The 19,598-nt window shown below is 50.5% G+C and overlaps 1 protein-coding gene across 1 annotated transcript; it reads left to right on the top strand.

Annotated features, from left to right (window-relative positions):
* Positions 1 to 148: 148 nt before the first annotated feature.
* Positions 149 to 16,854, top strand: Urm1 (ubiquitin related modifier 1). Its single transcript, XM_021152998.3, has 5 exons — positions 149 to 209; positions 5,390 to 5,460; positions 14,160 to 14,241; positions 15,485 to 15,533; positions 15,867 to 16,854. Exons 1-5 carry the CDS (start codon positions 175 to 177, stop codon positions 15,933 to 15,935), a joined length of 306 nt encoding a protein of 101 aa, XP_021008657.1. The 5' UTR covers positions 149 to 174; the 3' UTR covers positions 15,936 to 16,854.
* Positions 16,855 to 19,598: the final 2,744 nt, after the last annotated feature.

The following is a 19,598-nucleotide window of genomic DNA, read 5'->3' as shown; positions in this document are numbered from 1 at the left end:
CAATCAATTCCGCAGCCCAATGAGCGGGACGGTGCCTTCGTCCAATAGCTGAGCAGTAACGGATTTCGCCCCACCCCATACCGCCTCTTCCGCTTCCGCTTCCTGGTGGCGACCGGAAATAAATGGGCTCTCCGGAAGTTAAAGGGCGTGTCCTGCTAGTTTGGTTTCCTAAACATGGCTGCGCCCTTATGTGTGGAGGTGGAGTTCGGGTGAGTGAGATCTGGGGCGCCGTGGGGATGGAGCGAAGCCATAAGGCTTGGAATTCCGGACCTCTCTTGGCCTGCCGAGGCTGTGTCGCCCTCCGAGAGCCGGGATAATCCCCTGGCCTCTGACTGACGCGGTCTCCGTGGGTGACGAGGCCGTGAGTCCGAGAGTTGAGGCGCACACACGGGTAGGGAGATGCGTTTGGAGTCCCTCGCCTTGTTCTGTATCATGTAGGACTGGGAGGCATTGACAGTGAGCAAGCCATCTTCCAGCATGTTTCACCCGTGCCATTCCGAGCCCGACTCGCCTTGTCTGGTTTTTGAGCTTCTAAGGGGAGCGCACGAGTAGAGACGAATCCTGCTGAATAATCTCAGTTCTGTCTTCCCGCCTAGTGCCTTCCTAGGGGAAGACTTGGCCAAGACAGGACTTTCCTCTTTCTCAAACCTTGTGTGTGTGTGTGTGTGTGTGTGTGTGTGTGTGTTTTCGAGACAGGGTGTTTCTCTGTTTGGCTGTCCTGGAACTCACTCTGTAGATCAGGCTGACCTCGAACTCAGAAATCCGCCTGCCTCTGCCTCCCAAGTGCTGGGATTAAAGGCGTGCACCACCATCGCCCGGCATACCTTGGAGTTTTAATTTTATTTTACTCTTTTGCAAAGTAGTTTGGTAACTGTCTTCTGCAGAGTCCAGAGGAGCTACCGGAGTAAATAAGATGCCACGGAGGGAGTGACTAACATTGGTAGTATATTATCCTCCCGTGAAAAGGTCCAGAATCCGGGTACACATCACTACTTGAAGGAACACAGGGAAAAGTGAAGATTGTCTCAAATCACCATTGTGTTCTTCCAACATACAGAATGTTTGTCATGGTTTCAAAACCTGCAGAAGATAGACTTCGGAAGCTGAGAACAAAGAACTGAGGCTTCTAGAGATGGGTGGTTGGTTTCTAGAATCATATGGAAAAACTAGGGGTGTGTGTGTTTGTGTGTGTGTGTAGATGAACAAGCCAAGGTTGAAGTGAAGGGAAACTCAAGGGTAGAGAGAGATGTAAAATTTCTTCCAAATGCCTTTCTTTGCCTTGGATGCCCCCCATTCCTTTCATGTTGTCCCTTCACTAGGCAGTTCATTCACCAGTCATTTATTGAGTGCCTACCATGTGCCAGGCAGTGAGCCAGACACCAAGGATACAAAGATAAATAGCACTCTGTCTAGTCCCTACAGTGTTCAGCATTTCTGTCCCTTGGAAGGGAGTAGTCTCATGAATGTTAAGTGCAGTTTAATTGATGATATTGTCTTGCTGCTTGGATCCAATTAGGTTGGTCTGGCTTCCTGACTGCTTTGCCTCTTCGAACCTTAGCCCAGCTAACACGGTATCCTCCCACCTCCCAGACTGGGCTAAGAGGGGACTTCCTGATGCCTTGACCAGCTTCAGCAGAACTGAGAAGGAAGAAGCTACAGGCTCTCAGTGTTAATGTCTGTTGGTAGCCAACTTGCCTTTCATTCTTACTGAGACGTGGTGTTTACTCAGCAGAGATGTGTTCTTTCTGCCAGCTACTGTGCTGGCAACAGTAAAGACGTCAAGTGAATCAGACCCTTGCCCTCAGGTTACAGACCCATACAGTTACTTATTTTCTAGCCTCTACCTTCTTTGCCTCTCAGAGCAGCCAGACAGGACAGCCTTCTTTACCCACCTGTGCATCTCCTTCCACACCTCCCCAGATAAGTGACCCATCCGAATTGCAGCTTCATGGGGCATGGTGGCTCATGTCTGTTATACCAGCATTTGGCATGCAGGAGCAGTTGGATCTTTGTAATTTTGAAGCTAGGCTGGGTACAGAGGAAGACCTTTCCATAAATAAACGTGCTTACCAAACCCAGAAGTCTTCCCTCTGTCGTCCTATTTTGATGTTGTTTGGAGACAGGAGCTCATGATAGAGCTCAGGCTCACCTCGAGCTTTCTATGTTAGCTGAAGCTGGCCTTGAACTCTTGGTCCTCCTGCTTCCTGAGTACTGAGATTACAGGTGTGGGCCACCCTGCCAGTCATCTTACATGTTTTTACCTCTGACCTTTGATTAATTGTGTCATTTGACAGAGAGGCTTCACCTTTTACTATGAAGCTGAGAGGATGTCAAAAGATCTGTAATGCCATCAGTCTCTCCTCACTGGTCCTAGAAGTCTAGAAACTATTGACTCTAAACACTGGGTAGATGGGATCCTCTTGGTGCCACCAGCTCTGTTAGGTCCTTTAGAAGGCTTCTCATCTTTTCCTTGTTAGGACTAACTCTGTCACCTTTTGACATGCCTCCTGAACTGCTGCTATCAGAAGTGGTTTTGGGGGGAGGTGGTTGGATTCTGGAAAGCTTTGACAATAGAGCTATCAGTATTTGCTGGTTGAATGATTTTGAGAGAAAAAATACGATTAAAGATGACTTTTATTGCATCTAATCCCCCCCCCCCCAAAAAAGGGGTTTTGTTTTGTTTGTTTTTCGAGACAGGGGTTTCCTGGCTGTCTTGGAACTCAGAGATCCACCTGCCTCAGCCTTCCTAGCACTGGGATTAAAGGTATGCCCCACAAAATCAGGCTTCTTTTGTTTTTTTTGAGACATGGTATCCACGAGGGCTAATATCTCATATTCAGTAGGTAGCGAGGATCTCTCCATCTCTCCAGTGCTGGATTACAGGCATGTACTGTCATGCCCAGTCTGCAGTGCTGGTGATGGAATCCCAGACTTCCTGAAGACACAGCAAACACTCTACTGTGCTACACTTCCCAGCTCTACCAGAGCATACTTTGAGGACATACAGAATTGGAAGTATAGTACAGGCATGTTTGGGGTTCATCGTTTCAAGATTGTAATGACTTAGATGTGAGATTCCCATGCTGTGAGTTTGGGGAGGGAGGGAGGCTGGACACACGATTGAGATCAGAGAATTAGAAGTAGTCATATTCATTGATGTGGCCGTTTTTCTTTAATTCCTGCTGTATGGCAGGCCTTATTTCATTTAGAGGCTATTTGTGTTCTGTGAGCTGAACAGAGAATAAACATGGACGGGTAGATGTGGCGGTGGTGGTTAGTTGGTTGGTTCATTGGTTATTGAAGCAGGGTCTCATGTAACACAAGCTAGCCATGAACTTATAATGTAGCTGAAGATGTCCTTGAATGCTTGTGTCTTCTGCTTCTATTCCCCAAGAGGTAGAATTATAGGCAGGTGGCACCATGAGCAGCTTTTAGATAGATGGATATTTTTTTAAAGCAACTAGAGACAGTAACTAAGATATGTGTGTGTGTATATATATAAACATATACATATATATATATATATATATATATATATATATATATATATATATATAAAATAATTGGTATTAGCAGATCACACCAGGACTTGAGATACTGAGAGAAGATGGAAGCATCTTGATTGAGTTTGAATGGTAAATCCTATAAAACATAAGACACTCTGGCCTTAGGTCTCTGGGGCCTCAGCAGCCCCATGTCTGCCTCCTTAAATCAGCCCTGAGGTTAAGTGAGTCTCAGTCTGTCTGTCTGTCTGTCTGTCTCTCTCTCTGCCCACAGTAACAGGTCAGTCAGAGCCCACAGTAACAGGTCACTCAGAGCACCGATTTGCTCTTGCTGTTTGTAAGAGAAAAACACGCTTGGCTTTGGAGCCTGGCACCACCAGGTTTGGCCACTCTTGATTATTTCCCTTGTTCCCACCCCTCTTCTCTTGCCCTCAAGTCCTGAACCCCCTGCTTATCACCCTCCCCCAGCCCAGCTGCTGCATGTGCCAACCCCTACCCAGCAGAAAAGGAAGCTCTTGGAAGGGGATCAATGGAGGTTCTGTGTGGGCTTGCAGCTGAAATGGCCCTGCACACAGCCACAGATGGGCCTCTGCTCCCCCTCCACATTTCTGCATCAACAAAGCGTGACCTTGTTTAGATGACAGTCGCCCCATGTCTACCCCATGACAATGTTTGCCTTGCTTTTGCCTCCTAGTGGGCTGCCTCAGGACATCTCTGTCGCCTGAGACTGGAAAAGGGTGGTGGGATAGGAAACATATCCATCAAAAGTCTGTTAAGGCCTTCTCAGTTCAACCCCACGTGAAGTCTGAGATGGGATTGGGAAACCCACAAGAAGTAGTATGGGGCACTGAAGGCCTACTGCCTACACTGAAGTCCTGGCTTCTAACCTTGGCTTTGAGCACATCTGCTGTCTTGACTCACCCCTGGCTAGGTGCTGGGACACAGAAATGAAAGGAATTGTGTCCTTAGGGGCTTTCAGGAAACCTCTGGGGTTACTTAACCCAGCTTATCACCCTTCCCAGCCCAGAGAACTGGGCTTTAGGGGGTTTCTCCACTCTGTTAAATGGAAGTAACAATGGCTGTCTCCTCCCTTCTTCCCTGGGATGGCTAGAGGAGGAGAGGAGATGAGGAACACCCTATAACTGACAAGGTGCTATGAATGGTTGCTCTTAGTCAGTGCGAGCCTCAGTGGCGCTCTGCCCCTAATTGCTGTGTGCTCAGTCGTGCTGTGACAGTGAGCTGGAACAGGGTTATTTCTAGCCAGAAATGCACAGGGTCTCCAGAGCATCCCAGAAGGTGCCTCAGCAACATTTGCAATAAGATCAAGGCTTTTAAAGGTGGGTCCATGGCCAGGGTCTGACTGGCAGTCAGGGGTAGGTAGAGCCTAGTTTACTTCTTGGGCTGGCAGTTCCCAAGCCTTTATTCTACTGCTGTGTCCTAAACTGTCTCCCAAGAAAGCAGAGGAGGAGTAGAGAAGGCTGCGGTCTTGGGGTCCACTAATAGTGAAAATGGCTTCTCCCCGTCTGCTTTACCATGGTAAGAAGGCATCTTGAGAGGCAGTCACTAGTTATGCAGCTCTTCCTAAACCTTGGTTTTTGCATCTCCTCAGCTTTTTTTTTTTAAAGATTTATTTATTTTATTATATGTAAGTACACTGTAGCTGTCTTCAGACACACCAGAAGAGGGCGTCAGATCTTGTTATGGATGGTTGTGAGCCACCATGTGGTTGCTGGGATTTGAACTCAGGACCTTCAGAAGAGTAGTCGGTGCTCTTAACCACTGAGCCATCTCCTCAGCTTTTACCACCATCCCTGTACCCAGTTGCAAGACTCCTCTCAGTCCTATTAGCAGTAACTTAGCTGTCTTTCTTTGGCCTTCCTTTGTAGAGGTGGTGCAGAGCTCCTGTTTGATGGGGTAAAAAAGCATCAAGTCGCCTTGCCTGGGCAGGAGGAACCCTGTGAGTATTGGCTTTCCTGGCTGCTCTCTGGGGCCAGTGGGCGTGAGTGGGTCTATGGTCTTAAGTGGAGATAGTTTGGGTTGCTGTGGCTGGTAGCAAGGCAAAACGAGACTGTAAAGTATGCTTACCTTTCCTGCTGGGGCTGGCCACATCTGCAGGAAGGGGTGGGAGACAGGTCTTCACATGGAGAATGGTTGGACTGATGATGGCTTATCTGTTAGGAGCACTGGCTGCTCTTGAACAACTCAAATGTATTCCCAGCACCCACACATCTATAACTGTAGTCTTAGGATTCAATACCCTCTTTGATCCCTGGGGCATTGGGCATACAGGAAGTGTCCTGACAGATGCAGGCCAAACCCTCTGACAAGCTAATGTGGTGATACACACCTCACATCCCAGCACTGGGAAGCAAAGGCGGAAAAGCAGGCGGCTCTCTTAGTTTGAAGCTAACCCGATCTACATTAACGAGTTCCGGGCTGCCAGGGTATAGAATGAGACCTTGTCCTTTTTGCGGGGATTGAGACAGGGTTTCTCTGTGTAGCCCTGGCTGTCCTGGAACTTGCGCTGTAGACCAGGCTAGTCTTGAACTCACGGAGGTCTACCTGCCTTTGCCTCCCAACTGCTAAAATGAAAGGTGTGTGCCACCACTTCCCAGCTTGAAACCTTGTCTTCAAAAAAACAAAGCAAAACAAACAAACAAACAACCCACTGGTATTTATAAAATAAATGAATCTTTTTAAAAAAATGGGCATGGTAACACACACTTTTCATTTCAGCAGTCAGTAGCAGAGGCAGGAGGATTTCTGTGAGTTTAAGGATAGTTTTGTCTACCCAGCAGGCTTCAGGACAGCCAGAGAAAAATCCTGTCTCAAAGTCTCAAAAAAAAAAAAAAAAAAAAAAAAGGACTCAGCACAGAGGTGTAAATTAAAAATAAGCTTTGTCTGGGCATGGTGGTGCACGCCTTTAATCCCAGCACTTGGGAGGCAGAGGCAGGTGGATTTCTGAGTTCGAGGCCAGCCTGGTCTACAGAGTGAGTTCCAGGTCAGCCAGGCCTACACAGAGAAACCCTGTCTCAAAAAAACAAAAAACAAACAAAAAAAAAAGAATAAAAAAAAATAAGCTTTGGAGCTGGGAATGTGGCTTGGTGGTAGAATAATTGTCTACCACGGACTAAGCCCTCCATCAGTCCCTGCCACCACCAGGGACCAGAGAAAATACCCAGCCAGAGGAAAGGGGTGTGGGGTGGGGATAGGGGGGTGCCTAGATAAGAGAGGAGGTTTCAGTTTGCTTATTTAGAATCCTTAGTGACCTTGAGTAGCTGCATGCTGCACACCTCATTCCTGGCAGGGCATGTCCACAAACATCAGGAACCAGAAGAGCCTGTTCCTGTCTTCATTAAGTTGTCGGTCCTTGTTTTCAAATTGGTGGCTGTTGGTAGTTAATTTTCATGGGTCTGTCTGCTCTCACTATGACCTGAAGAACACTTGACTGTGTTGAGCTGGGACAGAAAGCAGCCAACGTTAAATGTCAGGGTAGCGGGATGTGTGTCCCTGTTAGGGAACGATCCACAGATAATAAATAAAGATAACTGTAGTTTGACAATCACATAGCCTTGGTGGCCTTGAGAAGAAACAAGGAATTCTCAAATGAAGCTTCTCAAAGATTCTATCCCAAAGCCTGGTTAGAAGTTTATTAAAACCCCAGGCCATGCATGGTGGTACTCATCTTCATCCCAGCCCTCGGGAAGCAGAGGCAGTTGGATTTGAACTCGAGGCCAGGCTGGTCTACACAGTGAGTTCCAGAACAGCCAGGGCTACATAGTGAGACCCTGTCTCACAAACAAAACAATAAGGAGGTTGTATTATTAGTAGGTTTCTCTGGGTAGTCCTGGCTGTCATGGGAGTCACTAAACTCAGAGATTTACCTGCCTCTGCCACCACGTGCTGGGGTTAAAGGCATGTGTGTCTAGCTTAAAAAGGCATCTATTAAAATACCAGTTTGGGCTGCAGGTGTAACTTAGTGAGGTTTGCCTAGCATGAACAATGCCCTTTGTTCCAACTGAGCACTGAGTGATTCTGGGCTACAACTGGGTGTGGGGAGGAGTGGGAAGCAGGGCAGCCAGAAGTTGGAAGTTCCAGTGACCTTGAAACCAGTCTTGAGGGGCTGGTGAGATGGCTCAGTGGGTAAGAGCACCCGACTGCTCTTCTGAAGGTCCAGAGTTCAAATTCCAGCAACCACATGGTGGCTCACAACCATCCGCAACGAGATCTGGCGCCCTCTTCTGGAGTGTCTGAAGACAGCTACAGTGTACTTACATATAATAAATAAATCTTAAAAAAAAAAAAAAAAAAAAAAAAAAGAAACCAGTCTTGGGACGCATAAGAGACTGTATCCAAAATAAAACAGCACGAGTTAGGGTTTATTCCCCCCTAGGCTTGCTTGACACAAAAACACCCACGTTTTCACAGTCCCCCCCCCCCCCTTGTCACTCACTGAATACTCAGCAAGTGGTGTAGTTGTCACATTCCTCTGCACGATGCTGGATGCTGGAGTGTCTTTGATGCCTTCTTTGCTCTGGCTCCTGATCATTGCTGATCTGGGAGGTACCTGCCATTTCTGCTGGTTGATTAGTTGACTCATTGGCTGTGCGCTCTGTGTAGCCCAGGGTGACCCTTTCCTCTGCTGCCCCATCACAGACATAGTCCACTCCTGTTCCAGTCCTGTTAAAGGGTGGCTAGCAAGGGAGGGCAGGAGCTGAGCAGCAGTTCCTGGGCGTTTTAAACTGCTTAGCATGCATTTCACAGCCTCTCTGGGGCCAGCTGTTCCTTTCTCTGCTCTCCAGGCCTGTTTGCTGATCCCTTTCCTACCTCCCTCCTCTCCCCTCCCTTCCCAGTCCCTGTGCAAAATTGCTTTTGAAAAGATCCACTTTCTGCTTAATTAAACAATGAGGAGCGTCCCGCACACATCTGTAAACCTCCTTCTGAGGCCAGTTTAGCCCACAAACTGCTCCATTCTTACCCCCATTCACTTGTAAATGGAGCCTCTGAGGTTCCCTCCACCCTCTTCTCTTTCATTCCTCCCATGCCAGCTCTTTCTTCCCCTTTAGCTCAGGCCTGGGGTGGGAATCCTAGAAGAGTCCTGCCTTGGAGTCGAGCCTTATACTTGGTAGGGAAGGAACACTTTAACTTATGGGCGGGACTTAGGGGCCTGGTGGAGGTGAGAAAACACTTTTGTTGGTATGGGTCCTGTGCTCCAGCAGGCCCAGCGGATGGGAGTGGCAGAGGACAGACTTCTACTTGGGAGAGAGCATTTTAAAGGAGCAAGCCCTGTCCCTGTGTGTTCACCAAGGCTGGATAAGGTTCTGCTGCAGCCAGGATTTGCTGTCAGGGATGACTCTCCAGCTCTGAGGAACTGATATTGACACTCTAAGAAAGTGGTTTCTTTCTAATGTTGTGACACTTTAATACAGTTCCTCATGTTGTGGTGACCCCAGCCATACTTGATAACTGTAATTTTGCTACTGTTGTGAATTGTAATATAGATGTCTGCTATGCTACCATGGCCCACAGATTGAGAGCCACTGCTCTAAGGAGCCCTGCCAGTGTGAGCTGTCAGGATCTCCTAAGTAAGGTGACGGGGGCAAGGGCTTCTGGCAGGGGATTCCTTGCTTCTTTTTTTTTTTTGTTTTTTCGAAACAGGGTTTCTCTGTGTAGCCCTGGCTGTCCTGGAACTCACTCTGTAGACCATGTAGACCAGGTTGGCCTCGAACTCAGAAATCCGCCTGCCTCTGCCTCCCGAGTGCTGGGATTAAAGGCGTGCGCCACCACGCCCGGCCTCTTGCTTCTTTAATCATACAAGGTTACCCACAACCATTTTCATAAGAGTATAAAATAGACTTTGAGTATGTTCCTTCTCTTTTGTGACCCCCACTAAGTCTTTGGAGGTAGGGTCTGGTGGAGCCTAGGCTGGCCCATAAACTTGCTGTGTAGCCAGGGACGACCTGATCCTCCTGCGTCATCCTCCCGAGTACTGGGATGCCTGGCTTTCACCACCAAGTCTTGCCGACCTAGTGAGAGGTTTTGTACTTGCTCTCTTAGGTGGGCACAGTGTGGTTCCTGTCCTTTAAGTCAGTCTCTGGCCGTGCAGAGGATGAGGAGTGAAGTCACTGAGTGCACAGCTCAGAGCGCCGGCTGTGAAGCGCTGACTGTGTGCTTGATGCTGATGTCCTTGCATTTTGCCTTAATCCTCACAGCAGAACTCTTGAATGTTGATTGTTATCTACATTTTTCAGGATAAATGATACCAATATGTTAAAGTGAAGTGATTTTTTTTTTTTTGGCCCGAGACTCTCTAGCCCTCGGTGCAAGCCTTCTCTATTTGGTCTTTAAGCATCAGAGTCTCCCCCACTGTCTCCAGACGGATTGCACTGGGAACCTTGCATTAGAGCACCCCCTTCCTTCTCAGTACCTAGTGAATCGCAGCTGTAGCGCACACAGCCTTGGAATGTGAGTCTTCCCACACAGCCTGCCCCAGGAGCTTGACCAGCCACTGGCATCTTACTGTTCTGGACCCTAAAATAGGAGGAAAATGGTGGGAGTGGCGCCATGTGCCTGTAGTTCCAACCTTACATGGGAGACTGAGGCAGGAGGAGATTGTCTGAGGCAGAACTCAGGACAGCCTAGACAACCTGGGAAATAAGACCAGCATGTGGATCCCACACCTTCTTCTTTCTGTTGTTTGTTTGGCTTATGGTTTTTGCTTTGTTTTTGTTTGTTTTTGGTTTTGAGACAAAGTTTTTCTGTGTAGCCCTGACTGTCCTGCAAGTCACTCTATAGACCAGGCTGGCCTTGAGCTCACAAAGATCTGCCTGCCTCTGCCTCCTGAGTGCTGATATGAAAGGAGTGCACACTACTGCATGGCTGTACCCTCTCTTGTGTCGGTTGCTGACATCTTGCTTCCAGTGAACACATAGATAGCATATCTTGTGGAAAGCCCAGGACTCTCTGAGTAGTAGTACTCCTCTCTAAGGCAATGGGCAGAGCATGTAACATACACCCAACATACTAGAGTCCAGAAGAGACAATTTCTTTCCCTGGATTCAGGAATAATTGATAGTCTAGGCACAGCTCCAAGAATCATGTTATAGATTATCTTTTTTTTTTTTTTTTTTTTTTTTTTTGGTTTTTTTGAGACAGGGTTTCTCTGTGTAGCCTTGGCTGTCCTGGAACTCACTCTGTAGACCAGGCTGGCCTCGAAATCCGCCTGCCTCTGCCTCCCAAGTTCCCAAGTGCTGGGATTAAAGGTGTGCACCACCACGACGGCTATTATAGATTATTTTATTTGATCCTTATAACACATTCTTTTCTCAAAAAATTCTTTTTAGTTTTATGTGTGTGGGTGTTTTGCCTACTTACATATTTGTGTATCATGTGCATGCCCAGTACCCACAGAGAACAGAACAGGGCATCAGGTCCCCAGGGACTGGGGTTACAAGTGATTGTGAACTGCCATGTGAGTGCTGAGGGTCAGATCTGGGTCTTCGAAAGAGCAGCTAGTGCTCTTAACCACTGGACCATCTTTCCAGGTACACATTTTTTTTTCAATTTTTTTTTTTACAGTTTTATTTTTGTATATTTATATTCATGAGAGGGAGAGAGTGTGTGCCTGCCTGAGAAGACTAGAAATGAGTATTAGATCCTCGAGCTGTATTGAAGTGCACTGAAGGTGGTTGTGAGCTGGAAACCTAACATTGGTCCTCTGAAAGAGCAGCGAGCTCTTGTAACCACTGAGCCGTCCCTTCAGCCAAGCAACAGTACAATCTGACATTTTTTTTCTTTTTTCTTTTTTTTAGAGGAAAAGTGAGGCTCTTGAATTCTTTTCCTGAGGCTGTATAAGTAGGAATGAACAGAGTCCAACTCCAAACTAAAGTGGCAGGCATAGTGACACACACCTGTAATTCCAGGATTTAGGAGGTGGAAGCCCCAGGATTGAGAATTCAAGGCCTGCTTGGCTACCTGAGTCTCTGTTCTAAAGGTAGACAGTTAAGACTGTCCAATTCCAACGTCTATGCTCTTCACCTCTCCCCTCCCACTGGCATTCCACTGGCACCGTGGGGTAGAGTTGTGATGGCAGCATCCTTGAGCCTGGGACAGAGAAGCATGGAGACATAGTAGGGTTCGGGAGGAGGGGGTAGCCTCATCCAGAGCAGGTCTTCTTCCCAGGGTCTCTAATGCTGCTCTTCCTGCCTCCTCCATCCTGCTTCCTTGAACCTGCCAGTTGCACAGTACCTCGGCTCTTTCCATATGTCTGCTCTTCTATCCAGAAAGCTATCCCCACCCAAGCCCATTCATTCTTCAGGCCTAAGCTTCACTGTTAGTGATCTTGGAAAGGCCTTTCCTGGTCCCAAAGGAGGTAGCTCCCAGCACCACTAATTAAGTCATGTCTGCTGCCTCTTTGATGAGGACAGCTCTGCATCCATCTTGCTGGCCCCATCACCCTAGTGCCTGGCTTAGGATAGTTGCTCAATAAATGTTTGTCTTGTAAATGGCAGCCCCAGGAGGGAAACCAAGCTCTGGAGGAGTGAGAAGGCAGGCAGGCAGGCAGGTGGAAGGTGAAAGTAAGGCTCTCTACCCTGTCTATTCCAGAGCCACCCAAGCCACCAGTCTCCGACAGCTTAACCCTTCCTCCTCCCTTGGGCGCCTTTGGAAGCCGACCATCTGGCTTGGAGCCTATTTGCATATTGTCTGGGCCTCAGCAAGCCAAGCAAGATGGGGGGGGGGGGGGGGGTGGCGTTTTTTTAGGCCAGTCTGAGAGTGGTCCTTGCAGCCTGAGAAGGGAGCCATGAGTTCCACCTCTCCCCACCCCCAAATCCAGGCACAGGGACAATACAGGCTGCTGTGATACAGCAGCCTCACCATGGTAACAAGCTATCAAAAATGTGGGCGGGCTTGGAGGGGGGCAGGCAAAAGAGGGAGGGAGTGACCTCAGCAAATAGGAGCATCATGATAAATGAGCCAGCACTGGGCGGCAGACTCATCCCCCAGCCCACCCCTCTGGGAGTCCATGACAGTGTCATCAAGTGGATGACCCCGACATGACCACTAGCCTTCCCCTATTCTCGAACTATCTAGAGTGGATCAGAGCACCCTCTCTTTGGAGGAAGCCAGGGCTTGTCCCCAAAAGAGTCCTGGACTGTCAGATATAGCCTGTGGTCATTGGGCAAACCTCTTCCCGGTCCTTCTTCCTGTGTACAAACACACAAGCACAGCTCTGGCTGCTGAGGCTGGCTGAGGCTAGCTGATGGATGTGTTAGACTCCAGTGGTTCTATCGAACAGCCATAAGATGTATGGGCTGCGGCTCACCAGATAGTGCCAAGATGGAGGCCAAGGGGATTCAGGGCCAAGGGGAAGACTGTGCAACCTGGGCCTTGGCAAAGAGCCCAGGAGTCCAAGGGCAGCTTGAGGGAGGCAGCACCCTTCTTCCTTGCCTAGGAGACCACACATTTGCGATGTTTAAAGGGGATTTTAAATTATGAGGTAACAGTTTTAGTCCATGAACATTGTCTGTTGCCCCGTGGGATGTTTGTGTCCAGCAAAAACTGCACCTTCCCACCTCCTGGCTCTACCCAAGACTAGACCCACATATGCACTGCAGTGTGAAGCTCACACTGGGAGCAGAGAAACTTCCCTGTGTACTAGCCGTCCTTTGTTACAGGAGCCCTTTATTTGGGCTCTAGGCAGGACTTCTTAGGCCACACTCACCTTGCTTCAGCTTAGCCTCAGAGCTTTGTCATAGGCAGCTGACTGAAGACAGCCCCCCTAGGCCTCCTAAGTGCCACTTGTTTCTCTGGGATCGTTTCTGTCAAGTCACCCCTGAGAACAGGACCTCCAAGAGCCCCCAGGAACAAACCTAAGTAAAGAAGGTGGTGGGGGTGCTGGGGCGGGGTGGGGTATGGATGCAGGCCAATCCCAGTTATAGGCTGGTCCTCATGCTCCTAGGAAAGGACAGGTAATCCTGGTAACCCGGGAGACCACTGCCTCCAAGTGCTGCAGAGACTGGTGGCCGTCCCACAGGAGGCAGCTCTGGGTGGCAGCAGATCAGGAGAGTCTTTCGCAGCCCAGAACCTTTTGCCTCATCAAGGTGGCCACCCCCCCCCCCCTCCAGGGCTCTGCAAAAGTGATTTGTCAGTGTCTGGCTGGTGAGGAGCCTTCTCTTCCTCTGCTAGAGGAAATTAACTGATGTTATCGGCTCAGCGATTGTTTTTTCTCCCCTTACAAAGGGAAAGATATGCAGACCCTGCTCATGAGCAAAGCTGAGGCCTCCCCAGCTGGACGGCAAGAGAGAGAGAAAGGTGGCAGGCTTTGATGCCCTCTATGCAGTCTTATTGGGGTAGCATCATCCTCACTCTGTCCCTGAGTTCTTTTTTCTAATCCTTTTTAATTATGTGTACATACATGTGGGTATATGTATGTGAGTGTATGTGCATGCCGAGTTTAGAAGAGGATATCTGATCCCTAGATTGGAAGCATATGTGGTCTTGGGCCATCCAGTTTGGGTGCTGGGAACTGAGGTCTCTGACAGATCATCAGCCTCTCCTAATCAGGTCTCTGGGCCCCATGTTTCATTTGCACCGGGCACAGTTTGGGGCCTAGGAATGAGTTGGGTTTGACAGTTTGTTCTGTGCCTCCCTCTCTAGGGGATATACGGAACCTCCTTGTCTGGATCAAGAAGAATTTGCTAAAAGAGCGACCAGAGCTGTTCATCCAGGGAGACAGTGTGTGAGTTCCCATCCCCCATCCCTGAGCAGGGCAGAGGGAGGAAAGGCTGTCTGAGTCCACGTCCTGGGGTTCTGATTGTCTCATCCCCCTGAGTTCTCTGGCCCATAGATTGATTCTTGAACTCCTCTGAAGAGAGAGCTGTGCTCAGATATGTTTATATTTGTCTTACTACCATAGTAGGCTATTTGAGGCTCTTAAACACCCATATGAAACACATACCTTTAATCCCAGCACTTGGGAGGCAGAGGCAGGCAGATCTCTGAGTTTGAGGTAAGCATGCATGGTCTACAGAGTGAGTTTCAGGACAGCCAGGACTACATAAAGAAGTGTGTATGTAGTCTTGAAAAACAAAAACCAAAACCAAACCAAACAAACAAAAAAACCCCATATGAAAGGAACTTGGTAAAATTTCCCAAAAATGTGGATTATGCTTCTCACTATCACAGACTTGATGTATGTAGGAATTTAGGTGAGTTACCTTGCTTCTCTGCGCCTCACTTATCCTCTGTATAGAAAAATACTAAGAAAGCCATACTGCCCAAGAACTCCTTCATCCTAGTCTAGGAAAGCTGTCCCATATGCCTTCTCACTTGTAAACAAGTATGGTCTTCTGTCTAAAGGAGGGCTGCAAGACTGTGAGACTCTTATCTGCCTTTAAGAATGGGTCCCCTGTGGCCTAGGACTGAGCTCCAGTCTCCAGTTTCTGGCACAGCAGTCCTGGAAGCCACCTGCAAGGACATCAGTGCCCCCTGGACCACTGCCCTTAGGAACCAGGACTGATCCAAGCATCAGGTGCTTGGGCCTGTCCAGGAGAGGCATCCAGGGGCCGTAGAAGCCAAAACCCTTTCTTTCCGGAGCCTAGGAGAGTCAGGTTAGACACTGAATAAAAGTAGGTTCCCGCTGGGCAGTGGTGGTGCACACCTTTAGTCCCAGCACTCAGGAGTGGCAAGCAAGCCCTGGGCACCGCTTTGTTGTACCCTCAGCAGACCTTGTCATTGGCTCTGTCTTCACATGAAGGAAACTGATACTTGGAGAGCTACAATGCCTTCCCTGAAGTCTGGGCAGTAGGTGATGGCTGACTTTTGCCCTCCAGACAGTGATTGTCTGACCTGGTTTCCTGACCATGTACTCTGTGGCTTCCACTTGATGGGAAGTGGGAGGGAAGGTTCTCCGAGTTCCTGTACCTCACAGACAGAGAATCCTACCATCTCCTTCCTGCTCCTCACTACCCTCTTTCCCACAGGCGGCCAGGAATCCTGGTGCTGATTAATGATGCCGACTGGGAACTGCTGGTCAGTACCTCTAGTGACACACCACCCCAGCCTTTGCCTTCCCTGCTCCAGTGGGAAACCCTAGGCTTCTGTCAGGGCTGGGTAATCTCTGTCTCATTTATGCCTCCTCCCACCCCCAGATAAGCCCTTCCTGTATTCTGTCTCAAATGAGGAGGGAGGGAAGCTGGGAGCTCACCCTTCCTGGAGACTCGAAAGTTGATATGTAGACTCTCCATTTTTCTGGCGAGGGTTTTCTTTTTTTCCTAGAACACCCACCTTTCTCCTCTGTGTCCCAATACCTGGCAATGACCTGGACCATGTTCTGATGGCCCCTGCCCCTTTTTCCTGACCCAGGGGGAGCTGGACTACCAGCTGCAGGACCAAGACAGCATCCTCTTCATCTCTACACTTCACGGCGGCTGAGGCCTCCCCCGTGGGCCCAAGCACCTTTGCAGGGGAACACAGGACAACCACAGCACTCCTCGGATCTGCTTCCAGGTCCTCAGTCCCCCTTGACTGCCTCCTTCCCTGCTGTACCCCTGAGCTTCCTCTAGGCAGGGAAAAGAGGCCAGGTGCTAAAAATGAGCCTTTCTGGGCAAGGCACGTGAGCAGGGAGAGCAAAGAGAGAGAGCAGCCGCCTGAGTCCAGCATTCCTCCCAGCAGCTGAGGTGGGGGAGGGAGCTCCTATGCTGTGTCAGGAGTAGAGGGGGCTCTGTGCCCAGGTGACCCAGCTGCTTGCCACTCATGTGTCTTGGTGTATCTAAGCGCTGAGTGGTTGCCTGGAAGGCACTCCAGTTCCTGAGACATCTTCATGGGGAAGATAGATGGGCTGGAGTAACTGATGAGAAACTCCTCCCTTGCCAAAGATTAGAGGGGCCTCCGCCTCAGTTTCCCCATCTGGACACAGAGAGCTCTGCTTGTCCCCCACTGATGTCATTATGGAACCCCAGCTGGGGTCCCCTATTCAGTGCTCCCCTCCCTCCACCCAGCAGCTGCTCTCCTAGCCATTCCCCTCCTCCCGCCCCCCCACCCCCATCCCCATCCCTTGACCCTGGCTGGCCTCCCCCCACATAGGCCACCAGATGGGCTCCTGAGATACTCTCCAGGCTGCCTACAACTCATTCTGTTGGGGGTAGAGAATGGAAGGAAGTAGCCTAACCTTAGGCAGAGGGGGGCGGGGCCTCAGCATGTGTAACTCCAGGCTTCCTGAAACAAGTGGGATTTGGGTGTGTAGCACCTAGTAGGCAGAAGGCTGTGTCCCCCTTTCCTCTATCCCTTCTGGAACTCTGGAGACTTCATGCCTGCAGCAGCTGGCCTCGGGCAAATAAAAAGACTTAAGTGACTAGGTTGTTTACTAGCCTTGCTTCACCCTTAAAACTGGTGGGCCCCGTACTCTTTGGGTCTGTGGGTTCTAATACAAATGCCCTGTTCTAAGCCAAGGGTTCAGAGATGGCCTTCACCTGAAAGGTAAAAACATTAACTGTTCCAAAGAGAGAGTGGATGAGCAGGACAGTCTGGATGGGGAAGCGAGTGTAAACCCGTGATGACCAGCCCACATCCTAAGCCAGGAATTCTCACCAACCAGTCCAAGCTAGGCTTTGTTCTGCCAACTGCAGTCACCAGTCCCAGAAGGGGTGGCCTAAGTAAGCCTGCTGAGTCTCATGACTTCCACAACCTGCAGAAAAAGCTTTATCTGACCCAAAATGTTGCTTTTCACTACATAGCAATAAGGTGGACTCCTTTACCTTGCATAGATGAGAGTGTTTGATACTGTGGGCCAGTGATGAGGGGTGGAGAAGAGCAGACTCTCAAGGAGAGCATTCTCTGATGTCTGCTTGGTGAGCTGTTCCCAGCCACTGCCCCACAACAGACCCTTGGGCTTGTGTGCATAGTAGCAGCCAGTGTTGGGTCCAAGTGCAGCTGAGGGTGTGCTGAGGTCAAGCCTCATCATAGTTTTCTCACTGTGACATTTTTAGAGGGTCAGCCTGTCCTGGTTCCTAGGCTTCAGCTACCAGACATAAGCACTAGGATGCCTTCTGTAGCTGATGGGTGGGAGGGTGTGGGTAGGGACCTCTTGCTTTTATGGCATCCCATTTAGGAGGATGGGCTGAGGAAACCAGCTTTCCCCATGTGGTGCCACTGCTCTCGTGCAAATTGGTCCGAGCCCATTCACTCTGGTCCACTCAGGTCGTTTCTTAGTTTCTAGCAGGAAGGGGTCAGAGACAGGTGACTCACTAAGCTCCGAGCGCCCAACAGCCCCCTCCCATGCAACTCATGGCCCTTGCTTTTGAGGAAATAAACAAGTCCCACTACCTCCGAAGTATTTTTTGTTGTTGTTTGTTTGTTTTTTTTTTTTTTTTTAATGAAAAGGATTGATTTGTCCAAGTTCTTATTTCCAAAGCCTTAGCGATTGCCCGGCTGGAGCGCATCATTCCCCAGCTTCTCGGTTTCTGGCGGCAGCGGGAGGAAGCACAGCCCATCGGTCGGTCCAGAGGAGCTTGTGGGAGGGGTTGGTTGGCTGGTTTGGGATATGCGGGTTGATTTCGGGTTTGTTTGTTTTTTGTTGTTTGGGGGGACTGGTCAGGGGACAGGTTGAAACAAATTCAAAACAAGTTAGCAAAAGAATTTTGCTGTCATATCCCTTCGCCACCCCCACCCCCCACTAACTGCGGTTCTGACCAAGGACCAGCCGCACGAACCACATTCGGGTCCCGGTCCCGCTGCTGTATGCCAGCTTCGTTCTGGCCGAAATTTGAAAGCGGGGAAACCCAGCGTGATCAACCGGAGGACCCTGCCAGCCGACACGGGTCACCCGCGGAGGATACGGAAAGAGGCGAGGATGGCGGCGCCGGTGGCAAGGACTTTTGTCCCCTCTTTGCAAGCCAGTCTGGGGCCACTATGATCGTTCTGGGACCTGCTGGCTGCCCAAGGGGTCTCCCAGCGTGGACCTCCTCTCTGCGGCCCCCGTCTCTGTTGAGCCCGGAGCTCAACCACAGATGTCCAGCCACAATTCTCGGTTGGCCGCAGACTCGTACAAGAATTGCGTTTGGACAATCAGTGGCGAAGCCCCTGAGTTCAGGGCCCCGGTCCCCCTCTGGGTTCTGCCTGGCTCCTTAAAAGCGCACACCAGATCCCGGGAGCTGCGTATAGGAATACCTCGCAGAAGCTCGGCAATCGCAGCTCGTCCCGCGGTAAGGTGGACAAGCCGGTGTCCAGATCCCGGCCCTGCTAGGGCATCCCATCGCCCCCCAGTGTGTTTCCTTCCATCGCGGCCAAGGGTCCCTAGAGTAACCCGCGTTGTGTCTCTGGGCTGCCCCAGCTTGAAGGAATACCCTGTCAGGCCCAGGGAACCCCATTTCCCTCTCCCCGCCCCCAGGCTGGGTTCTGGGAATCCAGAATACTGGGGCCCGAGGCCGGTAGCATCTCTTGAGCCCCGGGACTGGGATGCTGGACTCGCGGGGGGCCCCCTCCCCAGCCTGGCCCCGCGCACGCACCAGCTCAGGCGCTCTCTGCTTCCTTGTGGCTGAGTCGCGGGTGTTGGTAGCCCGGGCAGCGGGGAGCGCCGGAATGTGCCGCCGGGTCACCTGCAGCGCCCAGGGAGCCGGACTGGGAGCCGGCGTGCTGGCGAGGCGCAGGGCTGAACCCGAGCGGGCGCCTCTGGCGGCTTGGGGCCGGGGCGGGCTTTTAGTGGGCCGCTCCAACAATACGGGCCTGGCGCGGAGAAAGGGGCTCGGCTGCAATTGGTACTGGATTTGAATAACGCCACGGGGCCATCAATGGTCATTGTGTCGACGGGTAATGAATCTCCGCTGTCTCTCGGGCTGGCCAGGCAGCTGCAACCTGCGCTCAGGCAGCTCTTAAAGACATAGCATGCCCCTCCCTGGGGACCGCTCCCCCCCACTCTGCACCGGCAGGACCCTGTGCCCTCCCACCCCACTCAGCACCCTCCATTACGGATGCCCCGCCTGCTCCCTCAGCTTGACCCCTTTGCCGGTAGCCCCCTCCCTCCAGGGCCAGGCACCCACATCTCGGTCCTGGACTCTGGACCTGAATGAGGCCACTCTGAGCTTGGCTGAGTTCCCCAAG

Source organism: Mus caroli, unplaced genomic scaffold (assembly GCF_978045245.1).
Source record: "Mus caroli unplaced genomic scaffold, Mus_caroli_1 scaffold_2, whole genome shotgun sequence".
Classification (NCBI taxonomy): Eukaryota; Metazoa; Chordata; class Mammalia; order Rodentia; family Muridae; genus Mus; species Mus caroli.
This window is presented reverse-complemented; position numbering and strand designations above follow the sequence as displayed.

Bases quoted from the DNA above. Each gene is read 5' to 3' on its own strand.
- Urm1 (XM_021152998.3), top strand. From the start codon at position 175: ATGGCTGCGCCCTTATGTGTGGAGGTGGAGTTCGG. The intron at 210-5,389 runs GTGAGTGAGATC...CTTCCTTTGTAG, and splicing joins TGTGTGGAGGTGGAGTTCGG to AGGTGGTGCAGAGCTCCTGT. The intron at 15,534-15,866 runs GTCAGTACCTCT...TTCCTGACCCAG, and splicing joins ATGCCGACTGGGAACTGCTG to GGGGAGCTGGACTACCAGCT.